At 44.6% G+C, this 24556-nt stretch overlaps 1 protein-coding gene across 1 annotated transcript in view; it reads right to left on the bottom strand.

Annotated features, from left to right (window-relative positions):
* Positions 1-5145: 5145 nt before the first annotated feature.
* WNT9A (Wnt family member 9A) overlaps positions 5146-24556 on the bottom strand; it is a 64632-nt gene continuing 45221 nt past the window's right edge. Inside the window, exons 2-4 of the mRNA XM_060782687.2 lie at positions 23073-23332; positions 20582-20844; positions 5146-8402 (exon numbers count right to left, since the gene is read on the bottom strand). Of these exons, the coding sequence (XP_060638670.1) occupies positions 7929-8402; positions 20582-20844; positions 23073-23332 (997 nt within the window). The 3' untranslated portion in view covers positions 5146-7928. The remainder of the gene's footprint in view (positions 8403-20581; positions 20845-23072; positions 23333-24556) is intronic.

Genomic DNA, 24556 nt, shown 5'->3' with positions numbered 1-24556 from the left:
GAGAGTGGAAAGTCAAGTCCTTCTCTCTTGACGTGTGATGAATGCTAAAACTCCTACCACGTTCCTTATTCTTCCTTCCTCCTGCCAGGGGAGGCATTCAGTTAGTTCATGCATTGATGGAATGGTTGGCCATTGATGCCAACCTTTGGCCAGTGCCTTAACAGCTTTGTCCCATTGATCTCTCATACTAACTACCTGCATCAGCAGCAATAGCTGAACTGCTTATGGGTCACACAACATCTAAAACCATTAATAAGTTCTAAAGAAAGTCTTGGAAAACTTGACAAGATACCTTTAAATTTAGAATCCATCGCCCTGTCCTCGGCCCAATTGATCCCAGGATTGATGCAACCAAGGTGCCTCATATGTCATTGTTGGGTCACCCACAGAGTCCAATTTAGAAAGTGCTAGATAGGTTTCTTCTCAGACTAATTACCACAATGGACATTATGGGGCAGTGTGTGTTGACCAGATAACATTTCGATGCCTCAAATGTTAGCTCTGTTCCTGGATATATTTAACCTGCTGATTCCAAAAATGACACCGGTTTTCCTCTATCCACTCAAGTTTTTGAGACATAGAACATATGCCATCTACGAGTCACTCATAGAAAACCATGATGACCATATCTAAGAAACCAGAGCTGAAGAGGTCTATCCAACACAATTTTCTAAATAACACCAGGGACAGGCCTAACAACCAAGACACCAAGAGAAAGAAAATTGTTGGGTGGTATAATCCATTTTCCTTCTCACAATATGAGCCGCGGTGGCGCAATGGGTTAAATCCTTGTGCCAGCTGAACTGCTGACCTGAAGGTTGGTGGTTCTAATCCATGAGATGGGGTGAGCTCCCATCTGCCAGCTCTACCTTCCCATGTGGGGACATGAGAGAAGCCTCCCACAGGATGATAACACATCTGGACGTCCCTTGGGCAACGTTTCTGCAGACAGCCAATTCTCTCACACTTGAAGCGACTTGCACTTTCTCAAGTCGCTAATGACACAATTTAAAAAATGGGATGAATGCCTCAACAATCAGCCTGCAAAGTAAAGACATGTTTCTCTTCCAAGACTAATCCCAACAAAAACAACAGTAAATGCAACATAAAGAAGTGAGAAGCAAATGCTGTGCTAAACAGACATCTTCCAACCCTTGAGGAGCAATTTTTAAGTGGATGGAGTACATCTGGCCTTTCTGGACTACAAGTCACATCAACCCCAGGCAGCATTGGTAAGTGATGCTGAGACTAGGAACTGCAACCCAATGTCTGAAAGGGCCAACATAGCTCTACTTAGTGGTTCTCAACCTGGGGTCCCCAGATGTTTTTGGCCTACAATTCCCAAAAATCCTAACAGCTGGTAAACTGGCTGGGATTTATGGGAGTTGTAGGCCAAAAACATCTGGGGACCCACAGTTGAGAAGCACTGCTCTACTTGAAGTACCCAAAATCAACAGCTGAGGAAACTTATGTGTTTGTATTTCCAGGGATAGGAATCCAAGAGGCTTCCATATATTTTTGAACTGCAACTGGATCCTACAATACCTGAAGGACCACACCATTTTCAATACACAAGACAACCCTTGGATGCTAAGTTTGAGGTGCTCCTGGCCAACCTTTCTTTGGGATCCTTGCCCAGGACTGGACAAAATTCCTTTTTGGGCTCCACCTCCCAGCATCCCCCAGCCAGCATGACTAGTACCCATGCTCTGTCCTTGCCCTTCCACCCACCTCCCCACAATATTACAACTGCAAGTTGACCCAAGTTACACAGTTCTCCCAGTTTCCAAACAGGACGAAGATAATAATAATAATAATGATATGCGTATTACACCGGCCTATACATTGAAAGCATGTGCCTCGGTACTATTTATAACTTTCTTTTTTTTCTCTCCCCAAAAAAACCACAGGAGGAAATAAAATCTTACTATTTACAATATATAACAAGAGAGAGCAATTAATATTTGCAATAACATAAATACCGTCTTAAATACTCACAGAAACCCCACCCGGCTTCAGTGCGTGAATTATTATTACACAAAGAAGAGCTTCATTTTCCCCACTCAGTAGTTCATTCGCTTCTTTGCCTCTCGTCTCAAAGGCTACGAGCCCAGGCGGGCTCCCACTGGGTCCAAGGAGAGCAGGAGGCCATCCACACCAGACCGTTATAGCGCTATGAATCCACTTTAACCTAGGACATGCCTTGAGAGGACACCTCTCTAGACACTTTCTAGGTCCTCCAGAGTTACTATATTGTATGCTTCCACTAGAAACGATCAAAGAGTTGTTCTGGAGAGCCTAGAAAATGCTTAGAGACAACACCTTCTAGACATCTTCTAGGTCAGTGGTTCTCAACCTGTGGGTCCCCAGGTGTTTTGGCCTACAACTCTCAGAAATCCCAGCCAGTTTACCAGTTGTTACAATTTCTGGGAGTTGAAGGCCTAAATATCTGGGGACCCACAGGTTGAGAACCACTGGCTTAGATACAACACCTCTAGACATCTTCTAGGTCAGTGGTTCTCAACCTGTGGGTCCCCAGGTGTATTGGCCTTCAACTCCCAGAAATCCCAGCCAGTTTACCAGCTGTTAGGATTTCTGGGAGTTGAAAGCCAAAACATCTGGGGACCCACAGGTTGAGAACCACTGTTCTAGGTCCTACAAGTGCAACTCAATGGTAACTTCACAAAGAAGTCATTCTTTCAATAGGGTTTTCTATCATCTACAATGTCCTGCTTCAACTGTGAGTCTAGAACAGTCATGGGCAAACTTGGGCCCTCCAGATGTTTTAGCCTTCAACCCACAATTCCTAATAGCCTACCACAGTGGTTCTCAACCTGGGGTCCCCAGATGTTTTTGGCCTTCAACTCCCAGAAATCCTAACAGCTGGTAAACTGGCTGGGGTTTCTGGGAGTTGTAGGCCAAAAACATCTGGGGACCCCAGGTTGAGAACCACTGGCCTACCAGCTGTTAGGGATTGTGGGAGTTGAAGTCCAAAACAACCTGAGGGCCCAAGTTTGCCCATGACTACTGTACAGCCAATCAGATACAGTAGATGTCCTGCATTTATACTTCTCAACCAAAGAGCTTTAAAGCAGTGGTTCTCAACGTATGGGTCCCCAGATGTTTTTGCCTTCAACTCCCAGAAATCTAAACATCTGGGATTTCTGGGAGTTGTAGGCCAAAACACCCGAGGACCCACAGGTTGAGAACCACTGCTCTAGGGCCTTATCAAGCTGCAAACTTGCTGGCTTCCATAGAAGGGAACCATGAGAGTTCCAAGTGGAATGTTAACGCCATAACAGTGTCGTGTGAACGGAGCACAGCTGCTGAGCAACCATGTGCTGGACCACCTATGCAACATCCTCTCCGTGAGGCCACTTCTTCTCCCCGCAAAGAGTTGCACACAATGCTTGACCAAAACAGGTGAGTACAGGAGACCTACACAGCATGGACAACACTCCCAGAAGTGAGCAAAAGAGGTGAGTGCAGGAGACCTACACAGCTTGGACGACATTCCCAGAAGAGTCAGAGCTTTGAAAAGTTGAACAAGTCCCCCAACTGCGTGCTAAGAACTTACTTTCAACGTCAACTCAAGCACAGTTCTATTGTGTAAATCTTCACTACACCAAGCATGGGCAAACGTCGTCCCTCCAGATGTTTTGGACTTCAACTTCCACAATTCCCAAAGCCAGTAAACTGTTAGGACATGTGGGAATTGAAGTCCAAAACATCTGGAGGGCCAAAGTTTGTCCATGCCTGACTGACATTGTACAATGGATGAAGTTTGACACCATTTTAACTACCATAGCTCAATACTATCAAATTATGGGAGTTGTAGTTTGGTCAGGAAACAGCACTCTTTGACAGAAAAGGCTACCATTATACCTCTGATTAATAGTTTCGATCCGTATCCGTGCCCTGCTCACTCCACCAGCTCAATAGATATCTTGAGCAATGATTAATCAATTTGCCCCAAAGAAATGGGAAATTATTGTCTTATGTCTGTTATAACAGGCTGTGCTTTTTATTTAATTTTAATTTGTTGAGTTAATAATTCATATTAATATGTTGGGTTGTATAAATTTTGTTATTATGGATGTATTGTTGTATTTGGGCATTGAATGTTTGACTTTTATGGGTTGTTGTATGTTTTTTCGGGCTATATGGCCATGTTCTAGAGACATTCTCTCCTGACATTTTGCCTGCATCTATGGCAAGCATCCTCAGAGGTAGTGAGGTCTATTGGAACTAGGAAAAAGGGTTTATATATCTGTGGAATGACCAGGGTGGGACAAAGGACTCTTGTCTGCTGGAGCTAGGTGTGAATGTTTCAACTGACCACCTTGATTAGCATTTGATGGCCTGGCAGTGCTTGGAGCAATCTTTTGTTGAGAGGCGATTAGATGTCCTTGTTTGTTTCCTCCCTGTTGTTGTGCTGTTCTAATTTTAGAGTTTTTTTAATACTGGTAGAACAGCACAACAACAGAGAGGAAACAAACAAGGACATCTAATCACCTCTCAACAAAAGTTTGCTCTAGGCACTGTCAGGCCATTATATGCTAATCAAGGTGGTCAGCTGAAACATTCACACCTAGCTCCAGCAGGCAAGAGTCCGTTTTCCCACCCTGGTCATTCCACAGATATATAAACTCTTTTTGCTAGTTCCAACAGACCTCACTACCTCTGAGGACAACAGACCTCACTACCTCTAGACCACGGCCAAAACCCTACAACAACCCAGTGATTCCGGCCATGAAAGCCTTCGACAATACTTTGACTTTTATGTTTGGAATCCGCCATGAGTCCCTCTGGGGAAACAGAACGGAATATAAATAATAATAATAATAATAATAATAATTATTATTATTATTATTATTATTGCAGAACTACAATTCCCAGGATTCCATAGTGTTGGGCCACAGCAATGAAAGCGGCGCCAAGCTACAGTAATTCTACATTGTAGATGAATTCTAGGCGACACAAACGCAACATCATAAATTTCTATTACATATCCACTCAAAATATTTAGACTTGGAAACACTGACTAGGAATATGGGGAAGACTATTTGAAAATGTTTGATATATATATATATATATATATATATATATATATATATATATATAATATCAAATAATCTTGATGCAAAGAATTCTGGGATAGTAAGACAATTTCTCGTTCTATAAGAAATGTATATATATTTCTTATATGCTTCTAGAACATGGCCATATAGCCTGAAAAACCTACAGCAACCCACTGTATATATTTTGGGTTGTTGTAGGTTTTTTTGGGCTATATGGCCATGTTCTAGAGGCATTCTCTCCTGATGTTTCGCCTGCATCTATGGCAAGCATCCTCAGAGGTAGTGAGGTGTGTTGGAAGTAGGAAAATGGGTTTAGATATCTGTGGAATGACCAGGGTGGGACAAAGGACTCTTGTCTGCTGGAGTTAGCTCCAGCTCCAGCACCTAGCTCCAGCAGACGACAGTCCTTTGTCCCACTCTGGTCATTCCACAGATGTATAAACCCCTTTTTCCTAGTTCCAACAGACCTCACTACCTCTGAGGACACTTACCATAGATGCAGGCGAAATGTCAGGAGAGAATGCCTCTAGACCATGGCCATATAGCCCAAAAAAACTCACAACAACCCAGTGATTCCGGCCATGAAAGCCTTCGACAATACATTGTACATATTTTGTTTGGGGAGTTTTTTGGCACTTAAAATAGCTTTGTATCCACACACAAAAAGTATGGCTGAGATATTCATATATTAAAACAACGTATTATTCATTCCCTGTGCAGAAAATGCTAAGCTTTTGGGGGACAAAAGCCGGTGTGCAAGTAAAACTGGGGGAGAGAGAAGCCGACACTCAGGAGAGGACTGAACACAATACCACATTGAAACCATAAGAAGGTCCTTCTGAAAGACTTAATAAATAACTGTTCAATATTTATATTTAGGCACATATATATATATATGTATGTATAAGTATTCACACTGAATAATATGCTTGCAATCAGTCTTAAAGGCTACACTTAAAGAATATCATTTGCACATCACTTCAGGACTGTCTTTTGAGTGGAAGGTGACAGTTTGGGTGCAAAATGGTGCGGAGCCACCGGGACGGAGAGAACACCAATTCCTGAAGGTCTCAAAGAGTTGCCCAAGAGTTAGATCTTCCACATCTACAGGATCTTGGGCTAACAAATGGAAGGACGGAGTACTCTTCCTCCTTTTCCTCCTTCCCCAATAATAACCATGGGGTTGGTGATTCCAAAGACGAAGACCATGAGCTCCCGGTACATGTGCAATAATATAGCTTGGATACAAGTGGCTACTTTATTATTATTATTATCATTATTATTATTTGAAAGAAGCTCCAAGAAAGAGAGAGAACATCCTCAAAGGATTGGACAAGTACGCCCCAAGCCTCCGTTTCGCAGGGAAAAGCAAGTCTATTGGGTTACACTAGAGGAATTGCCACTACAGGAGAATCAGAAGGTGCTCACAGCCAAAGCGACTCCCGACACAAGACTCTGCGCCGCGAGATTCGCCCGCTGATGCTTCTGATCCAAAGTAGTATTGTTGAAGGAAAGTTGTCGCAAATTGTAACATCCCCATTGTAACAGACCAAGGAATGTCGAGTAGCCCACAGCCATCGTTTCAATCATTTTTGGTCATTTCTGGTTTATTCTTCTCTCATTCCTGGTCATTTGTGGCCTCCAAAATGTTTGCACTGCTCTTGGTTCTCCTTCAGTCTCCAATATGCACGCCCATAGTGGTTTTCGAGAGAGTTAAAGGCACACACGGAGCTCCGGGTGGTTACTACCAGTGCTGCTGATAGACGGAGGAATCGTAGGAGGCAACCTGTCGTCTCCTCAAATGGCTTACAAATCAAGGCAAAGTTGAAGCAAGGTCCTTAAGGCAATGGGATGTTTTCCCCCAGAAGGTGACTTGTCTAACCGTCTTTCCAGAAACCAGGAATTACGGCCCATATTAGGGATTCAAAGCAGCTATCATAAGGCAACCTGGAAGTGACACAAGGTAAGAAAACCAGACAATCCGAAGAGGCAGAAATGTACAAGAAGGCCTCTAGTGGTATGACTCATTGGCAAGGTAGACAGTGAAGGTGGCGAGTGAACAAGTGGATTCTGAGGGAGCGTGTCAATGAAAGGGAGCAATATGAAAGGCAGGATGAGTCCCTTGGGAAGGGATTCCCACAATGTCCGGTGCAAAGTGCGGGTGGCTTTAGCCACCAAGTCTCTCCAAAGGACCACAATGCTCCCCCTGCTTTCAAAGCAGGCTTCGTTTCCACTTCTGGAGACCCAACAAAGAAGATGTCCCTTCCCAATTTCAGTTCATGCGTGAGAAGGGGCCAAAAAAGAACTCAATTGCCCCCATTCCTTATGCCACTTCATGAAAATTGTATTCTCCATTGGAAAGTTCACTTTAGTTATTTATGGAGGTATCTCAGTCAGCTGTGGAACAAAGAGGACCAAAATGAAATCAAAGTCACAATCTCTGATTCTTGAGCAGGATGCCTTCATTCAGCTCAGAGAGTTTTGGCGAACCATGTGAGATGAGAAAGGGACAAAGACAGAAACTGATCCCATCCAGTCAAGGTGAACAGTTTTGCTGATGCTTTGGTGATAACCTCCAAAACTAATGTCCCCTTATAGGTGAAAGGCACTTTGATCCATCCTCTTGGGCTGCTGAAATCAGTTGGACTGGTACAAAAAAGGAGGGAAGGTCACAGAAAACCATACATACTACCCAAAAAAAAGTGCTTGCATCATCTTGGAGCATTCGGTCCACCATTTCCACCACCCAAAAATCTGCCAAGACCCTGTTTCGCCTCCATGGATGGTCATCTCCTGGTGGTGTCTCCCATCGTTGTAGGATATCTACTAGATGATACCACAGACCTGTCAGTCTTTGCACGTATAGACCTCCTCCCTCTGCGTGCATTGCTTGCACTCCACGTAGCAGCACCAGCGGACCTGGCACTGGCACGGCCGGGTCACCACGCGGCTTTGGGTGTTGTGGCCCCGGCCACAGCAGATGCTCTCACAGTTCTTATCTTTGTAACATTTCCTGCCCCACGTGCCAGGTGAATACCGGCTCATCAGGCAAAAGCTCGGGGAGTCGTCGATATAGACCAGGTCTGTAGTCCTCGGGATTTGGTCGCCGTGACCCTGGATGGATTTCTTGGGTGGAGAGATGTCTCCCTCACCTGTGGCTTCATTGGTGGTGCTGCCCACTTTGAGCGCTGTCTCATACTTCTGCTTCAGCTGCTTGCCGATCTCGTGGAACGGAGATAGCTGCCGCCAGCAGGTCCGGACAGTGCAGGATCCTGACACGCCGTGGCATTTGCAGGTGGTCTCAACCCCAGCTTTGATTACCTGTGGAGAAGGACCAAAGTTATAATTACACCCCTGGATTTCCAACATCATTCAATCATAGTCTCAATGGTGTCTGAATGTGGACTATATGCCTCTTCTGAGCTTCATTGTTGTGCGTCCCCAAGACATTTCTGACTTGTGGCAAAACCCATAGCAAAGCCATCACAAAGCCTTCGTGGCAAGATTGATCAAGAAGAGGGTTGCCACTGCTTTCCTCTGAGTTTCACAGAGGCAGCAATCAAGGGGGATCAAACTAGTATAACTGTGCAGTGTGGACAAAATACTGTTTATATCTCACAGGGATTTTGCGGGCTGAATAATAATAATAATAATAATAATAATAATAATAATAATATCTTATTTATATTCTGCCCTCTCTCCCCAGAGGACTCAAGAGCTTCTACAAGTTACAACTTCCTACAGTAGGCAAACATATAAATCACTACCTATCTATATTACGCATGGGCAAACTTGGGTCCTCCAGGTGTTTTGGACTTCAGCTCCCACAATTCCTAACCAATTAACCAATCTTCTGACTACCTCACTCAGTGTATTGTCGAAGGCTTTCATGGCCGGAATCACTGGGTTGTTGTAGGTTTTTTCGGGCTACATGGCCATGTTCTAGAGGCATTCTCTCCTGACATTTCGCCTGCATCTATGGCAAGCATCCTCAGAGGTTGTGAGGCCTGTTGGAACTAGGAAATTTGGTTTATATATCTGTGGAATGACCAGGGTGGGACAAAGAAGTCTTGTCTGCTGGAGCTAGGTGTGAATGTGTCAACTGACCACCTTGATTAGAATTTGATGGCCTGGCAGTTGTTTGGTGTGGTTTGTTAGTGCCTGGGGGAATCTTTTGTTGAGAGGTGATTAGCTGTCCCTGATTGTTTCCTCACTCAGTATTTGTGATTTAAAGAACCTCACAACACCCAGTTTCTATTGACTGTGTATACTCATAAGTCCAGGCATTTTAGGGTTTTTTTTTTAATCAACCTCAAAAAACTAAGTTGACTTATCCATGGATCATATCAAAATCCATAACTTTGGCCCCCAAACCTTCCCTCAACTTACACATGAGTTTGACTTATACACAAGAATCTACAGTAACTAAAGAGAATAAATTGGCACCAATTGAGATTGTATTTTCAAAACCCACAGAAACCCACAAGGTGACCTTGGCAAGTCTCCATAATGAAGCGTTTTCTGGATGGATCTGCACCTGACAGATGCTAAAGCTCATTAATACTTTGCAAAGGGAGAGGGCAGGGAGAACATGTAGTAACCTCAGCATTTGCTAATTTTTCCTTATTGCTTTCTTGCATGCAAAGAGGAATGCTTGCTCCCCATTGAGAAAGATTATGTGGGGGAGGGTACATTACTTCATGGCTTGTTGAAGGCTTTCATGGCCGGAATCACTGGGTTGTTGTAGGTTTTTTGGGCTGTATGGCCATGTTCTAAAAGCATTCTCTCCTGATGTTTTGCCTGCATCTGTAGCAAGCATCCTCACAACCTCTGAGGATGCTTGCCACAGATGCAGGCAAAACATCAGGAGAGAATGCTTCTAGAACTTGGCCATATAGCCCAAAAGACCTACAACTCTATGGCTTTTCACACTGTAAACAATCATTTCAACCAAAAATTATTTTTCTGTGGGGAAAAAACCATCCTGTTTTTGTACAAAAACACACTCGTACAGAATACATGTTTGTATCCGCAAAACCAAAATTAATTATTTTTTCACAAGCAAGTCCCACAATTCAAAACATCTTACAGTGGTTGCACTTCTTTTCCAATTGGGATTCTTTTCTTGGTGAAAGTCAAGAAAATTAGGAAGTAGTCTTAATTCCCTACCTCCAAGTAGCTTGTTGGCTCAAAAATGGAAAAATGGGCAGGGTAGTTCTGACCATGCAGCTAAGTATAGTAAGATCTCTACATTCTGGCTCGACAGCAGTACATGTGAAAAAGTATGTGTGAAAAAGATCTTGGAGTCCTCATGGACAACAACTTAAACATGAGCCAACAATGTGATGCAGCAGCTTTAAAAAGCCAATGGGATTTTGGCCTGCATCAATAGGAGTCTAGTGTTTCGATCCAGGGAAGTCATGCTACCCCTCTATTTGGTTTGATCAGATCACACCTGGAATACTGTGTCCAAACTTGGCTTTGCCGATGTGCCTTTGGAGAGTGACCACTCAACCCATCTGATTGTTTCCACCCACAGTTCCCCTCAAAATAAAGCACCTTCCCCTGTTGCCTATAAAGGCCAACTTCCATTGCTCTCCATTGGGCTCCTCTCTTAGCAAGCCTTGCAAATGCTGATTTGCTATCAATACATGTTTGATTTTTTTATACCTATTTTATATAGCGATAGACCTGGGGTCAGGAAAACATTTCTCAGACAGAAAGAGGTCATGGTATTGTCGAAGGCTTTCATGGCCAGAATCACTGGGTTGTTGTAGGTTTTTCCGGGCTATATGGGCATGTTCTAGAGGCATTCTCTCCTGACGTTTTGCCTGCATCTATGGCAAGCATCCTCAAAGGCATGCAACCTCACTACCTCTGAGGATGCTTGCCATAAATGCAGGCGAAACATCAGGAGAGAATGCCTCTAGAATGTGGCCATATAGCCTGAAAAAACAACAACCCAATGAGTCTGGTGTTTTTCAACTTTGCACCTTCAAGAAGAACTTGCAAGGTCGAAGCAGCTAAGATAAGAACAGTGATTTAACTTTCTCGACACAGCTAGTGTTCCTGGATGTTATTGGGCTTCAACTCTCAGCAGTTGTCAAGCATCATCTACAACGAGGGATGCTTGGAATGGGAGACCAAATGTTTGTGGATCCAGGTTTGGAAAACACATCAGTGAAGGCCTCCCAAACTTCCACAAAAAGTGCTTTTATATGGAGATGATAGGTACCGAACCTAGGACTCTTGGCACACAAAGAAGATGCTCTACCACCAAACCTCCTGCAGCTAACCCGAAATGCATGCAAACAAGTCAAGCTCTTCTGACTCATTGGTCCAAGTCATTGTTTGGTCAACATTCAACGTTGAAGTTCTTGCTTTCCAGAGGGAAAACCCAAGAGCTTAAAAGGGATATGCCAGCCGCAAACACGATTCTACCCTGGGCAACGGCCTCTGCTTTCATGACATCTACTCCAACTTGTAAGACAGGCTTGGTCAGACATCGTTCAATGGGGGTGAGATGAAGGGGCCGGCCCTTTGGGGGATTAAGGAACTTAGCAACGCTCCGGAGAGATGTAGTCGGAAAGTCATGCTTAATGATACTTTGAGAAAAATAGGCAAGCGGAGGGGTGGGTGGGGGAGAGATTTAATTAAAGACTCTGTTAACTCGGGCTTGGTGGAACAAATCAAGTGGGCTAATGCTCTTGACTTTTCATTAAGGGGATACCAAGGGAGAGCTGCTACCGAGGGGAGAATTATTGAGGAGGGGGGGGGGCTCTATTAGACCGAGACAAGGGCAGTCCATTGCCCTAGCAGAGCAACACCCCCCCCCCCCCCAATTTAATATATATGGAGAAAAGGGATTAAAGAATGCATACAAACGTTGCCAAGCATGGTGGGAAAGTTTGGACACATAAAGGGGCCCCATCAAAGAATGTGCAGGTTTTGCACACTCCAGGACTTTCGGGATGAAAATTTCACAAAGGTTTATATGTTTGGCTTTTTTTAAAAAAAAACAAAAACAAAAACACATTGACTTTTTTCCAAAACTTAATTCAGATTTTTGCAGTTCAGAAATGCAAAGAACAAGATGTTTTTTAATTGGCAAAAGCTCTCATGATGTTACCTGGCAAGGAGAAAACTCTTTTATAGCAAAATACTTGGCTCTTCAAATCCCATTATATGTATATCAGTGGTTCCCAACCTTTTTTTGATCAGGGACCACTTTGACCAGGGCCTACTCTCCAAAATTAATACCAAAAGGGTTACAAATCAGTTTTTGGTCAACTTTAGATACGGTTTGGTTATTTGGGGTGCTGATTCAGAAAATTATACTGGATAGACCACATCAGCTCTAGTGTCCGATACAGAACATATGCCATCCAGTAGTCACCATCTGCTCGCACACAGAAAACAATATTTAATAATAATAATAATAATAATAATAATAATAATACTTTATTTATATTCTGCTCTATCTCCCCGAAGGGACTCAGGATGGATTCCAAACATAAAAGGCAAGCATTTTATGTATACGCATTTCTGTATACGAACCCACACAATCTCTTCGATCTTCTGGAGAGGCCCTGCCCGCGATCCCACCTGCATCGCAAGCGCGATTGGTGGGGACGAGGGACAGGGCCTTCTCGGTGGTGGCCCCTCAACTCTGGAACTCACTCCCCAAGGACATCAGACATGCCCCAAATCTGGCAGTCTTTAGGAGGAGCCTGAAAACGTGGTTGTTCCAGTGTGCCTTCCCAGAATAAGGAAACTCCAAGCAATTTGTCCCGAATGGACTTTATTAGAGATCTAGGATCGTCTGCACGCCCCACCTATCTTCAAAATACCTATCCTATTTCACCTGGTCATGCCCAGCATTTTTTAACAATTTTAATTATTACACTTGGCCTTGCCATAGGTTCCTTTAATGCGTCGTGCTGTTATTGTTGATGTTTACTGCTTGTTTATGAGTTTATTTATTGTTGTATTGTTGTTGTTGTTTTACTGATGTATTTGCGCTCGGCCTCTTGTAAGCCGCACCGAGTCCTTCGGGAGATGGTAGCGGGGTACAAATAAAGGCTTATTATTATTATTATTTGATGCCTTAATACAACAACAATACATCAATAATAATAAATTTAAACAACCCATAAGCCTCAGCACTATAAGAGGGTTTCACGAAACCAGTCGCTCTTGTTGCACCAGTGAGGCTGTGGACCATACGTTAGTTCTTGTGGACCACTGATAGGCCATGAACCACAGGTTGGGAACCACTGATATATATCTCTTTCAAGTCTATGATTTTATGATTCTATTCTATGTCAGTGTATGATTTATGTATGACGTATGTTTAAATGCAATTTTATGTGATAGGATTGTGACTGTAATAGATTGTAATAGAATTGTATTGTCAGGATGTAGTTTGACACAGAAGGGTTAAAACAGCAAAGCAGCAAGCTGTGAGAGTATGTGACCCTGAGTTCTTGCTGTGTGGAAGATTAGAGAGTGCCAGAGATAAAACTCCCTTCCAGCTGCAGTTTGCTTTGTTCCTATCTCTTTCGGTTTGTGCTCTTCACATCTGTCTGCTGATGGTGTATGTTGTATATTTTGAGCTGCTTTAGTAAAGCTGAAACCTGCTTTTACCGGGAGACTCCAGAGTCCATTATTCTGAGCTTCTGCGATACTCTGCTACATTTAAAAAGATGCAGGATCTATTGAAACGGAGGGGCGACGGTACCTTTACTTCTTGCATGTGAGAATTATGCAAACTTGGGAACATTATTTTTTTGGATGGCAATGACCAGAATCTAACCAGATGTATTTCTAGTTTCCTGGCAGGCTGATTTAAGGATTATGGTAACAGCAACTGGCAGAAGGTTTCCAGGAACAACTATTTTAAAAAGTAACTTTTCCAAGTTCTGATGAAAAACATCCAGCATCGCCACAACGTATTAGAGAGGGGGATGCCCCCATTTCTCACCCCTTCCTCCTCAAGCCAACCTCGAGTCCCAGAATACGTGAATGCACTCAAATAGATGGAGGCATTGACTTGTTTTTAATTAAAAGCATTGGCTCTCTACTCCAGACCTTCCATGGAGAGAAAGGAGGAGGCTGGAGGCATCCTCCCGGCCAGTGACCTCATCTCTCGTGCCAGACAAACCGGCCTTGTCACCGGCGTTGAGGTCATGCGGTAAGGACTTAGCACGGCACAAAATGTGCGCAACCCATGCCCGGGCGGCTGATTATTTCACCATTTGCGGCACGCTCGCGCCAGCTGAGCCCAGAAGGGTGTGAAGGGGAGGAAAAAATCTATCAGGGAGCTTCTCTTAATGTTTCAGAAACCGGGCGACCGTTTGGAGACAGCAAGAGAGTCTTTTGTTTCGAGAATGTCCTCCTGTGCCAGAAACAGTGAGCCGTTTTTGCTGGTGGCTCGCTCAAAGGACCAGGGGTATTAACTCGTCTACCAAGTCCCATGAGTCCCATTACCATCCAGCATGTTTGCATGTGTAATGGAAAAGACAACATTCCATACCACGGCAGAGAGACCACCAAGATGGAGCTTGGGAGAAGACATCTTCAGGAGTTTCCTACAAGGACCTGGTCAGGACACAGCCAGGGCAATGCTGGTATTGATGGCAAATTGGCGCTGGTTCATGCCTCCCATGTCAGTAAAAGTAGCAACTGCTCACGCAAAGCAAGTGAACATAGCATTGAACAAAACATGCAGAATAATCACAGGATGCCTTAAACCTATGTCTATTGATAGACGCTACAAGCTAGCTGGCACTGCTCCCCCTCTCCCCTGATGTGCGATGGGAAGTTGAGGCTAACTGTGAGAGAAATAAGGTTGAACACTGTGACAACCACCCACTGCATGGCTACCAGTCTCCTCCCAGTAGACTCCAATCAAGGAAAAGTTTCATGAGAACCACCACTCCTCTTAATGTTTGCCTATGCCCTAATCTCATCACAGAAAGTGGATCCTTTCTGGGTTTTAGTCTCAAGTGTAAATGACATATTCAACAAATAAGGTCTAGGGATGAAGGTGAAGCCATTTTTAGACAGCTCTTGACTTAGATCCAGATCAGATCTACTGCCCTTGGATTGAGAGCCACTAGCTCTCCATCAAAGATCATATGGACTAGAAGTCTCACTATCCCTCATCATAGGCTATGGTGGTGGTGTCTAACTTGTGACCTTCCAGGTGTTTTGGACTTCAGCTCCCAGAATTCCTGGTCATTAGACAAGCTGGCCAAGGTTTCTGGGAATTTGAGGTCCAAACATCTGGAGGGCCACAAGTTTGACATCTTTCGACTATGGCAACAATTGTTGCTGCAGGGCAAAAAATTTGTGGAGGAAGATGGTCACCCATCCCTGCTTGATGAGAGTTTAAGAACTCATCTGTCTCGCCAAGAATTGGTACCTAGATGGAGATGAAAGAAGATGGAGAATAGGAATTTCAGAAGAGAAAGTCAGAGTTCTCCAGATTCTTGAGAAGATGACTCCAACAGTGAGAGATGTGGGTCTAGGCTCTGCACCCAGAGGCACAGCTTTGACATCATAGCTATGTTTCCTCTCCTAACATGGCCCTTGAGTTGCACTGAAAAGCCAGGCACCTTCAGCAAGGAAGGGAGGCCCATGGTACAAGCCAAAGGAGCAATGAGATGACCCACTCCCTCCTCAGTGACACAGAATGGGGGACAACTGGCTCGAGAGCAGTACATGTGAAAAAGATCTTGGAGTCCTCGTGGACAACAAGTTAAACATGAGCCAACAATGTGATGTGGTGGCAAAAAAGCCAATGGGATTTTGGCCTGCAAGTTGGAATGTGTCCAGAGGAGGTGACTAAAAAGTTCAAGGGTCTGGAGAACAAGCCCTATGAAGAGCGGCTTAAGGAGCTGGGCATGTTTAGCCTGAAGAAGAGAAGGCTGAGAGGAGACATGATAGCCATGTATAAATATGTGAGAGGAAGCCACAGGGAGGAGGGAGCAAGCTTGTTTTCTGCTTCCCTGGAGACTAGGACGCAAAACAATGGCTTCAAACTACAAGAAAGGAGATTCCATCTGAACATGAGGAAGAACTTCCTGACTGTGAGAGCCGTTCAGCAGTGGAACTCTCTGCCCAGGAGTGTGGTGAAGGCTCCTTCTTTAGAAGCTTTTAAACAGAGGTTGGATGGCCAACTGTCATGGGTGATTTGAATGCAATATTCCTGCTTCTTGGCAGAATGGGGTTGGACTGGATGGCCCATGAGGTCTCTTCCAATTCTATGATTCTAAAGAAATGAAACATTACAATAAACCCCTTACTGGTAGAGGAGGACTGACCCCATCATCCTGCAACACTTTGCCCTCCAGACTCCCAGAATGGCATCATACAGATGGCTAACTGCCTTTCAAGACGGGTTTCTGGGCCACCAATGCAAATTTGCCACAACTGTACGATGCTATTGTTCTATTATCCTACATGGTCCCATCCCTGAGATCTTGGGATCAGCAGCAATCGAAAATTGTGGTAAGATTAAGTAGTGTAAATACAACTCCAGTTTCTCAACAAGGTGTTTTCTGTCCTTCTCGGGAGAAGCAAACAGAAGCCCAGGCTCTCACATCCCAAGGCCAACCCCATAGTGACACTCCCACGAGGCTTCGGCTCTGATTAACACACTGCGCCAAACCAAATCTTATTAGCATCAGCTTACCTCCATCACGCCCCACCCCCCAAAAAGAGAAACCTTCCCTCTCCAATGCAGGCCTTCTTTGTTTTCCCTGAAACCCAATATCAGCCATTTCAGCCAGCTCTCAACTATCAACTATCTACAATCGGGGGAACACCCGTTGCAGAAGCCTATGGTGCAACAGAGATGCTGAAAGGTAGCCGCCTCTGCAGAGTATGGCCTGTCAAACTACAGTCCCCATCATCCCCAGACAGACCACCAGAGGTTTCTCCAAATTTCACATGGCATGGGAATAAAAAAGAAGATTCCATAATTTTCTCAAAAATTAGTCAAGGTCTGGAAAATGGTTTTGTGCCACCCAAAAGGGAAAATAGCAGTACACCATTTTCTATTTTTACCATTCCTTATGTAAAATAAATCTGTTTATGTATTTATTGTGCAAAATGCTTTCCCAAAAATAAAAGGAGGTCCACCATGCCAAAAAGTGTATGTGCGTGTGCATATATGCAAAAACTCTCATGATTTAAACCAGTGGGAGGAAACTGAAAATGGTCATTCTTGCAAGAAAGAGAAAAAATAAGCCAAGACTAACACTCTTGATCCAGGAAATTTTCCTACAAATCACCAACAAGAACATCTGCTGAGTTGTCCCTTTTCCCTCCTCAACCCCCTTTCCTCTTGTGTCATGGCTTCTCCAACTGTAAACCTTCAGCTAAGGACATAGTTTATTCTTATGGCAACAAGAAGCTTTCCAGCTTATGGAGTAGGAAATAAATACTGTCAAGGAAATAAATGTTGAATGTATTATTGAAGGCTTTCATGGACGGAATCACTGGGTTGCTGTAGGTTTTTTTGGGCTACATGGCCATGTTCTAGAGGCATTCTCTCCTGACATTTCGCCTCCATCTATGGCAAGCATCCTCAGAGGTTATGAGGTCTGTTGGAACTAGGAAATTTGGTTTATACATCTGTGGAATGACCAGGATGGGACAAAGAACTCTTGTCTGCTGGAGCTAGGTGTGAATGTGTCAACTGACCACCTTGATTAGCATTTGATGGCCTGGTAGTTGTTTGGTGTGGCTTGTTAGTGCCTGGGGGAATCTTTTGTTGAGAGGTGATTAGCTGTCCCTGATTGTTTCCTCACTCAGTATTTGTGACTTAAAGAACCTCACAACACCCAGTTTCTATTGACTGTGTATACTCATAAGTCCAGGCATTTTAGTTTTTAAAAAAAATCAACCTCAAAAAACCAAGTTGACTTATCCATGGGTCATATCAAAATCAGTAACTTTGGCCCCCAAACCTGACAGATGGCCGTCTGTTGGAACTAGACCTCACTACCTCTGAGGATGCTTGCCATAGATGCAGGCAAAACGTCAGGAGAGAATGCCTCTAGACCATGGCCATATAGCCCGAAAAAACCTACAACAACCCAAATAAATGTTGGATTAGCTTTAGCAGCTGGAGATGATAGTCCAAATCCAAAATCCCAAGGAAACAGATCCTCGCGGATATCACATGCGAAGGTCCAATTTGGGACCCAATTTTGTTCCCAAATGGAAAACCACCTTCGGTGGATGAGGCCCGCTAGATGGGTGTCCAATAAGTACCACACTATCCACTGTTTCAACCAAATCCCTTTGATTTGATCCAATTTTCATGCACTGTAGTCTTATGGCCCCATCCACAGTTGATATGTGCCTTCAACTCATTTTTGCTTTATGGTGACCCCAAAACAAACCACCCACGGGGTATTCTTGGCAAGATTTGTATGCATAGAGCAGGGGTCCTCAAACTAAGGCCCAAGGGCCAGATACGGCCCTCCAAGGTCATTTACCCGGCCCTCACTCAGGGTCAACCTAAGTCTGAAATGACTTGAAAGCACACAACAACAACAACAACAACAACAACCCTATCTCATCATCCAAAAGCAGCCCCACACTTATCATAGAATCAAAGAGTTGGAAGAGACCTCGTGGGCCATCCAGTCCAACCCCCTCCCAAGAAGCAGGAATATTGCATTCAAATCACCCCTGACAGATGGCCATCCAGTCTCTGTTTAAAAGCTTCCAAAGAAGGAGCCTCCACCACACTCCGGAGCAGAGAGTTCCACTGCTGAACAGCTCTCACAGTCAGGAAGTTCTTTGTGTTCAGATGAATCTCCTCTCTTGTAGTTTGAAGCCATTGTTCCGCGTCCTAGTCTCCAGGGAAGCAGAAAACAAGCTTGCTCCCTCCTCCCTGTGGCTTCCTCTCACATATTTATACATGTCTACCATATCTCCTCTCAGCCTTCTCTTCTTCAGGCTAAACATGCCCAGCTCCTTAAGCCGCTCCTCATAGGGCTTGTTCTCACTTCCCATTGAAATACTAATAAGTTTATATCCGTCATTTTAATTATACTATTGTTTTAAAGTGTTTTTTGCACTACAAATAAGATATGTGCAAAGCGCATAGGAATTCATTAATGCTCTTTTCAAATTATAATCCGCCCTTCCAACAGTTTGAAAGACTGTGACTTGGCCCCCTGTTTAAAAAGTTTGAGGACCCCTGGCATGGAGATGGCCTTTACCTTCCTCTGAGGCTGAGAGAGTGTGACTGATCTAAAGTCACCCAATAGGTTGCCATGGAAGAGTGAAGATTTGAGCCCTGGACTCTAGAGTCAAAGCCAATGTTCAACCCATCTCATGGAAGCAATTTTGAGATAGGTTTTTTTCTGGCTATATGGCCATGTTCTAGAGCAGTGGTTCACAACCTTCCTAATGCCGTGACCCCTTAATACAGTTCCTCATGTTGTGGTGACACTGAACCATAAAATTATTTTCGTTGCAACTTCATAACTGTCATTTTGCTACTGTTATGAATCGTAATGTAAATACCTGATATGCAGGATGTATTTCCATTCACTGGATCAAATTTGGCACAAATACCCGATACACCCAAATTTGAACACTGGTGGCATTGAGTGGTGGGTTGATTTTGTCATTTGGGAGTTGTAGTTGCTGGGATTTATAGTTCACCTACAATCAAAGAGCATTCCAAACTCCACCAATGATGAAATTGAACCAAACTTGGCACACAGAATTCCCATGACCAACAGAAAATACTGGAAGGGTTTGATGGGCATTGACCTTGAGTTTTGGAGTTGTAGTTCACCTACATCCAGAGAGCACTGTGGACTCAAACAATAATGGATCTGGACCAAATTTGGCATGACAATCAATATGCCCAAATGTGAACTCTGCGGGAGTTTGGGGAAAATAGACCTTGACATTGGGAGTTGTAGTTATTGGGATTTATAGTTCACCTGCAATCAAAGAGCATTCTGAACCCCACCTAGGTTAGAATTGGGCCAAACTTCCCACACAGAACCCCCATGACCAACAGAAAATACTGTGTCTTTGATGACCCCTCTGACACCCCCTCGCGACCCCTCCAGGGGTCCCGACCCCCAGGTTGAGAAATGCTGCCCTAAAGTTAACTCATTACAGATAATTTCAGAGTGGGTTGACCATTGCCTTCCTCTGAGGATGAGAAAGCATGACTTGCCCAAGGTCACCTAGTAGTTTTCTGCATCTGATTCTGGTCTCTAGAGACATAGTCCAACATTCAGACCTCTTCGTGCAAGCAATTATGGAGATCTTGGAACATGGCAATCAATAGTAGTGTTCCTTCAAAGCTGAGAGCTATCCTAGGACCTTAGGATCACACTATGTTTCTTAGATAAACACTGGCAGTGGAAGTCAATTGCCTAACACCCATACCCAAAATACACACACACAGAGAATGGCATGTTTCCAAGGGTGACGCAGTGCTGGCAGACCCTCACCTTCATGCCCACCAAGTTGTTGTGGAAGTCCACCCGGGCGCGGAGGTCCTTGTTGGACTTCTTCCCGAGGAACTCCTTGACAAATTTGTTGCTGTACTTGAGGTTGTCCCCACAGCCGCCCCACTGCCAGGCCTCACGGTTCTCCAGGTCGGGGGCTTCGTCACAGGTGCAGCGCTCCATGCGCCCGGCGCTGCAGGCCTTGGCCATGGCATGGGTGAGCCCCGCCGAAGAGATGGCAAAGAGGAAGGCGGTCTCCTTGAAGCCTGCAAAGGGCAACAGTGTCAACATCCTATATTAGACATGGGCAAACCTTGGCCCTTCAGGTGTTTTGGACTCCAACTCCCACCATTCCTAACAGCCTACCGGCTGTTAGGAATGATGAGAGTTGAAGTCCAAAACACCTGGAGGGCCAAAGGTAGCCTATGCCTGTCCAATACACATCATACACTTATCATATTGAGTTTGGAGAGTGGCTCCAAGAAACATGGGCTTAATTTACAAGTCTCGTTGATTGATTCTGGGGGAGGGAAGGCAAGAATCACTTTAGAGGATACATATTCCCCAGAGTATCTAATTAGACCCTGAGATTTGTTTTATGATGGAATCAAGGTCCTAGTCCTCATGGATGGAGGAACCTGCTCGAAAGCATTCAAATTGGGAGGGATAGCCAATACTCCAGAGGACAGGAGCAGGATTCAAAACGATCTTGACAGATTAGAGGGATGAAAGGCCAAAACTAACAAAATGAAGTTCAACAGTGACAAATGCAAGATACTCCACTTTGGCAGGAAAAACGAAATGCAAAGATACAGAATGGGGGATGCCTGGCTTGAGAGCAGTACGTGTGAAAAAGATCTTGGAGTCCTCGTGGACAACATGTTAAACATGAGCCAACAATGTGATGTGGCGGCAAAAAAAGCCAATGGGATTTTGGCCTGCATCAAGAGGAGCATAGTGTCTAGATCCAGGGAAGTCATACTACCCCTCTATTCTGCTTTGGTTAGACCACACCTGGAATATTGTGTCCAATTCTGGGCACCACAATTCAAGAGAGATATTGACAAGCTGGAATGTGTCCAGAGGAGGGCAACTAAAATGATAAAAGGTCTGGAGAACAAGCCCTATGAGGAGCGGCTTAAGGAGCTGGGCATGTTTAGCCTGAAGAAGAGAAGGCTGAGAGGAGATATGATAGCCATGTATAAATATGTGAGAGGAAGCCACAGGGAGGAGGGAGCAAGCTTGTTTTCTGCTTCCCTGGAGACTAGGACGCAATGGAACAATGGCTTCAAACTACAAGAGAGGAGATTCCATCTGAACATGAGGAAGAACTTCCTGACTGTGAGAGCCGTTCAGCAGTGGAACTCCCTGCCCTGGAGTTTGGTGGAGGCTCCTTCTTTGGAAGCTTTTAAACAGAGGCTGGATAGCCATCTGTCAGGGGTGCTTTGAATGCAATATTCCTGCTTCTTGGCAGGGGGTTGGACTGGATGGCCCATGAGGTCTCTTCCAACTCTTTGATTCTATGATTCTATGAATGAAAATGTCCACTGAGACCTCATGAACCTTCACACAACTAGAAGTAGAGCCAAGGCATATTCTTCCTTGAGCATTGTTTCTGGGGTCTAAAAGGCTCTCTAGATATTATTTAAAACTAAACAACATTGTTGTACAGAGCTGCTGGAAATAAATGCCTCCTTTGAGTCTAAGATGCCCAGAGAGACCCACAATAGTGGCAAAAACAGTACTTGTAGGTTTGAACATAAGGGAATGAAACATTGGAGTAAGCTCCCAACCATTTGTCTAGCTTGCTGTCGACCTGTGCAGCCCGAAAGACAGTTGCATCTGTCAAGCAGGAAATTTAGGTACCGCTTATCCGGGGAGGCTAATTTTACTAATTTATGACACTATAAAACTCTCCAGAAGTGTACAAAAGAATGAGAAGGTACTCCGTCAGTGTCAAAAGTGGACGGTGAAGCAACAGCTTCCCCGGTGGCTGGAATTCAAAGTATAATCTCATTAAGCTGGAAAGTTAAATAGCCTCTGTGTGTCTGTCTATATATGTTGTGTGACTAATGGCATTGAATGTTTGCCATGTATATGTGCATTGTGATCCGCCCTGAGTGTCCTGCGGGGCGAGAAGGGCGGAATATAAATACTGTAAATAAATAAATAAATAAAAAGTGTCAGCCCTCCACCTTCACTGGAGCTAAGGGCACAAGACCCCTACGGAAATGAGAAAACCACATAATTTACACATCCACAATGTTTATCCTCAGATAACGCCTCCCTAGGAATCTCTAGGTCCTCCAGCACATATTTATGATCGACCTCCAGAAGATGACCCTAAAGATGCCCTGGAGTACATAGACATCCTGAGAGATAACATTTTAAGCAACTGACATGGGCCAACCATATTCCCAGCAGCAGGAAGGACGAGGGATCAATGCCACCCCATAACCCCAACCAGCCACCACTCTGGCACAGCCTCCTTTACCTCTCTTCAGGAGGCTGGCCCTGTAGCGCCCCTCGAGGGTGCAATTCCAGCGCTCAAAGCGGAACTGGTACTGGCACTCCAGGGCGCTCATGCTGATGGCCTCCATGAGGGTCTCGGCCACGCCAGGGTCTCGCCGGCACATCCTCCGCTGCTTCTTCTCCAGCTTCAGGCGGTCACACACTTTGTAATGTGCTTTGACGGCAGCTTCCTCCATTTCCAAGGTCAGAGGGAGGATGGTCAGAGGTTCATTCCCAGTCAACCTGGGGAGGGAAAAGGATTTATTTATTTATTTGAAATGTTTATATCCCGATTTTCTCACCTCCGTAGAGGGACTCACGCCGGCTTACAGCAAGGATGCTACTAATACAAGCTAAAACATCATACAACAACACAAGATTAAAATATATATAGATAAAATACATATATACCAAATCGCCAAGGTAAAATCATGTTCAACTCAGTCCGCATATGCGGTCACTCAATTTGGTCTGTAACCAGTCTCAGCCATTATTCTGGGAATGCTTCGTTCCATAACCAGGATTTCACTAGCCTCCTGAAGGACAAGAGGGAGGAGGCAGAGGGAATTCCATAGACGAAGATGCCATAAGTCATCCAGGAAAAAGAATCACTTGAGTGCTGCGCCCTGGAAACAATTCTGGGCACTGCAATTGAAGGGAGATGTTGACTCTAAACTGGAATGTGTCCAGAAGAGGGTGACTAAAATGATAATGGGTCTGGATAACATGCCCTATGAGGAGCAGCTGAAAGACTTGGGCATGTTTAGCCTGCAGAAGACAAGGCTGAGAGGAGACATGATGGCCATGTATAAATATGTGAGGGGAAGTCACAGGGAGGAGGGAGCAAGCTTGTTTTCTGCTGCCCTGGAGACTAGGATGCAATGGAACAATGGCTTCAAACCAAAGGAAAGGAGAGTCCATCTGAACATGGGGAAGAACTTCCTGACTATAAGAAGAGATGTTCAGCAGTGGAACTCTCTACCTTGGAGTCTGCCCCCTTCCTTGGAAGCTTTGAAACAAAGGCTGGGTGGCCATCTGTTGGAGGTGCTTTGATTTTGCTTTTCCTGCATGGCAGGGGGTTGGACTATCTGGCCCACGTGGTCTCTTCCAACTCTATTATTCTATGAGTCTATAAAGGGAACAGGACTAGCCCACCAATGTCTACCACTAGTCCAAGCAAAATGATTCAAGTTGGTGGACACCAAAAATTTCATATTAGACCCTGTGCTTTTCCTATACAGTCATCCCTCTACAGTATGGAGCCCCCGGTGGCGCAGTGGGTTAAACCCCTGTGCCAGCAGGACTGAAGACCAACAGGTCGCAGGTTCGAATCCGGGGAGAGGTGGATGAGCTCCCTCTGTCAGCTCCAGCTCCCCAAGCGGGGACATGAGAGAAGCCTCCCACAAGGATGATAAAAACATCAGATCATCCGGGCGTCCCCTGGGCAACGTCCTTGCAGACGGCCAA

This window comes from Anolis sagrei, chromosome 6, assembly GCF_037176765.1.
Source record: "Anolis sagrei isolate rAnoSag1 chromosome 6, rAnoSag1.mat, whole genome shotgun sequence".
NCBI classification, from domain to species: domain Eukaryota; kingdom Metazoa; phylum Chordata; class Lepidosauria; order Squamata; family Dactyloidae; genus Anolis; species Anolis sagrei.
This window is presented reverse-complemented; position numbering and strand designations above follow the sequence as displayed.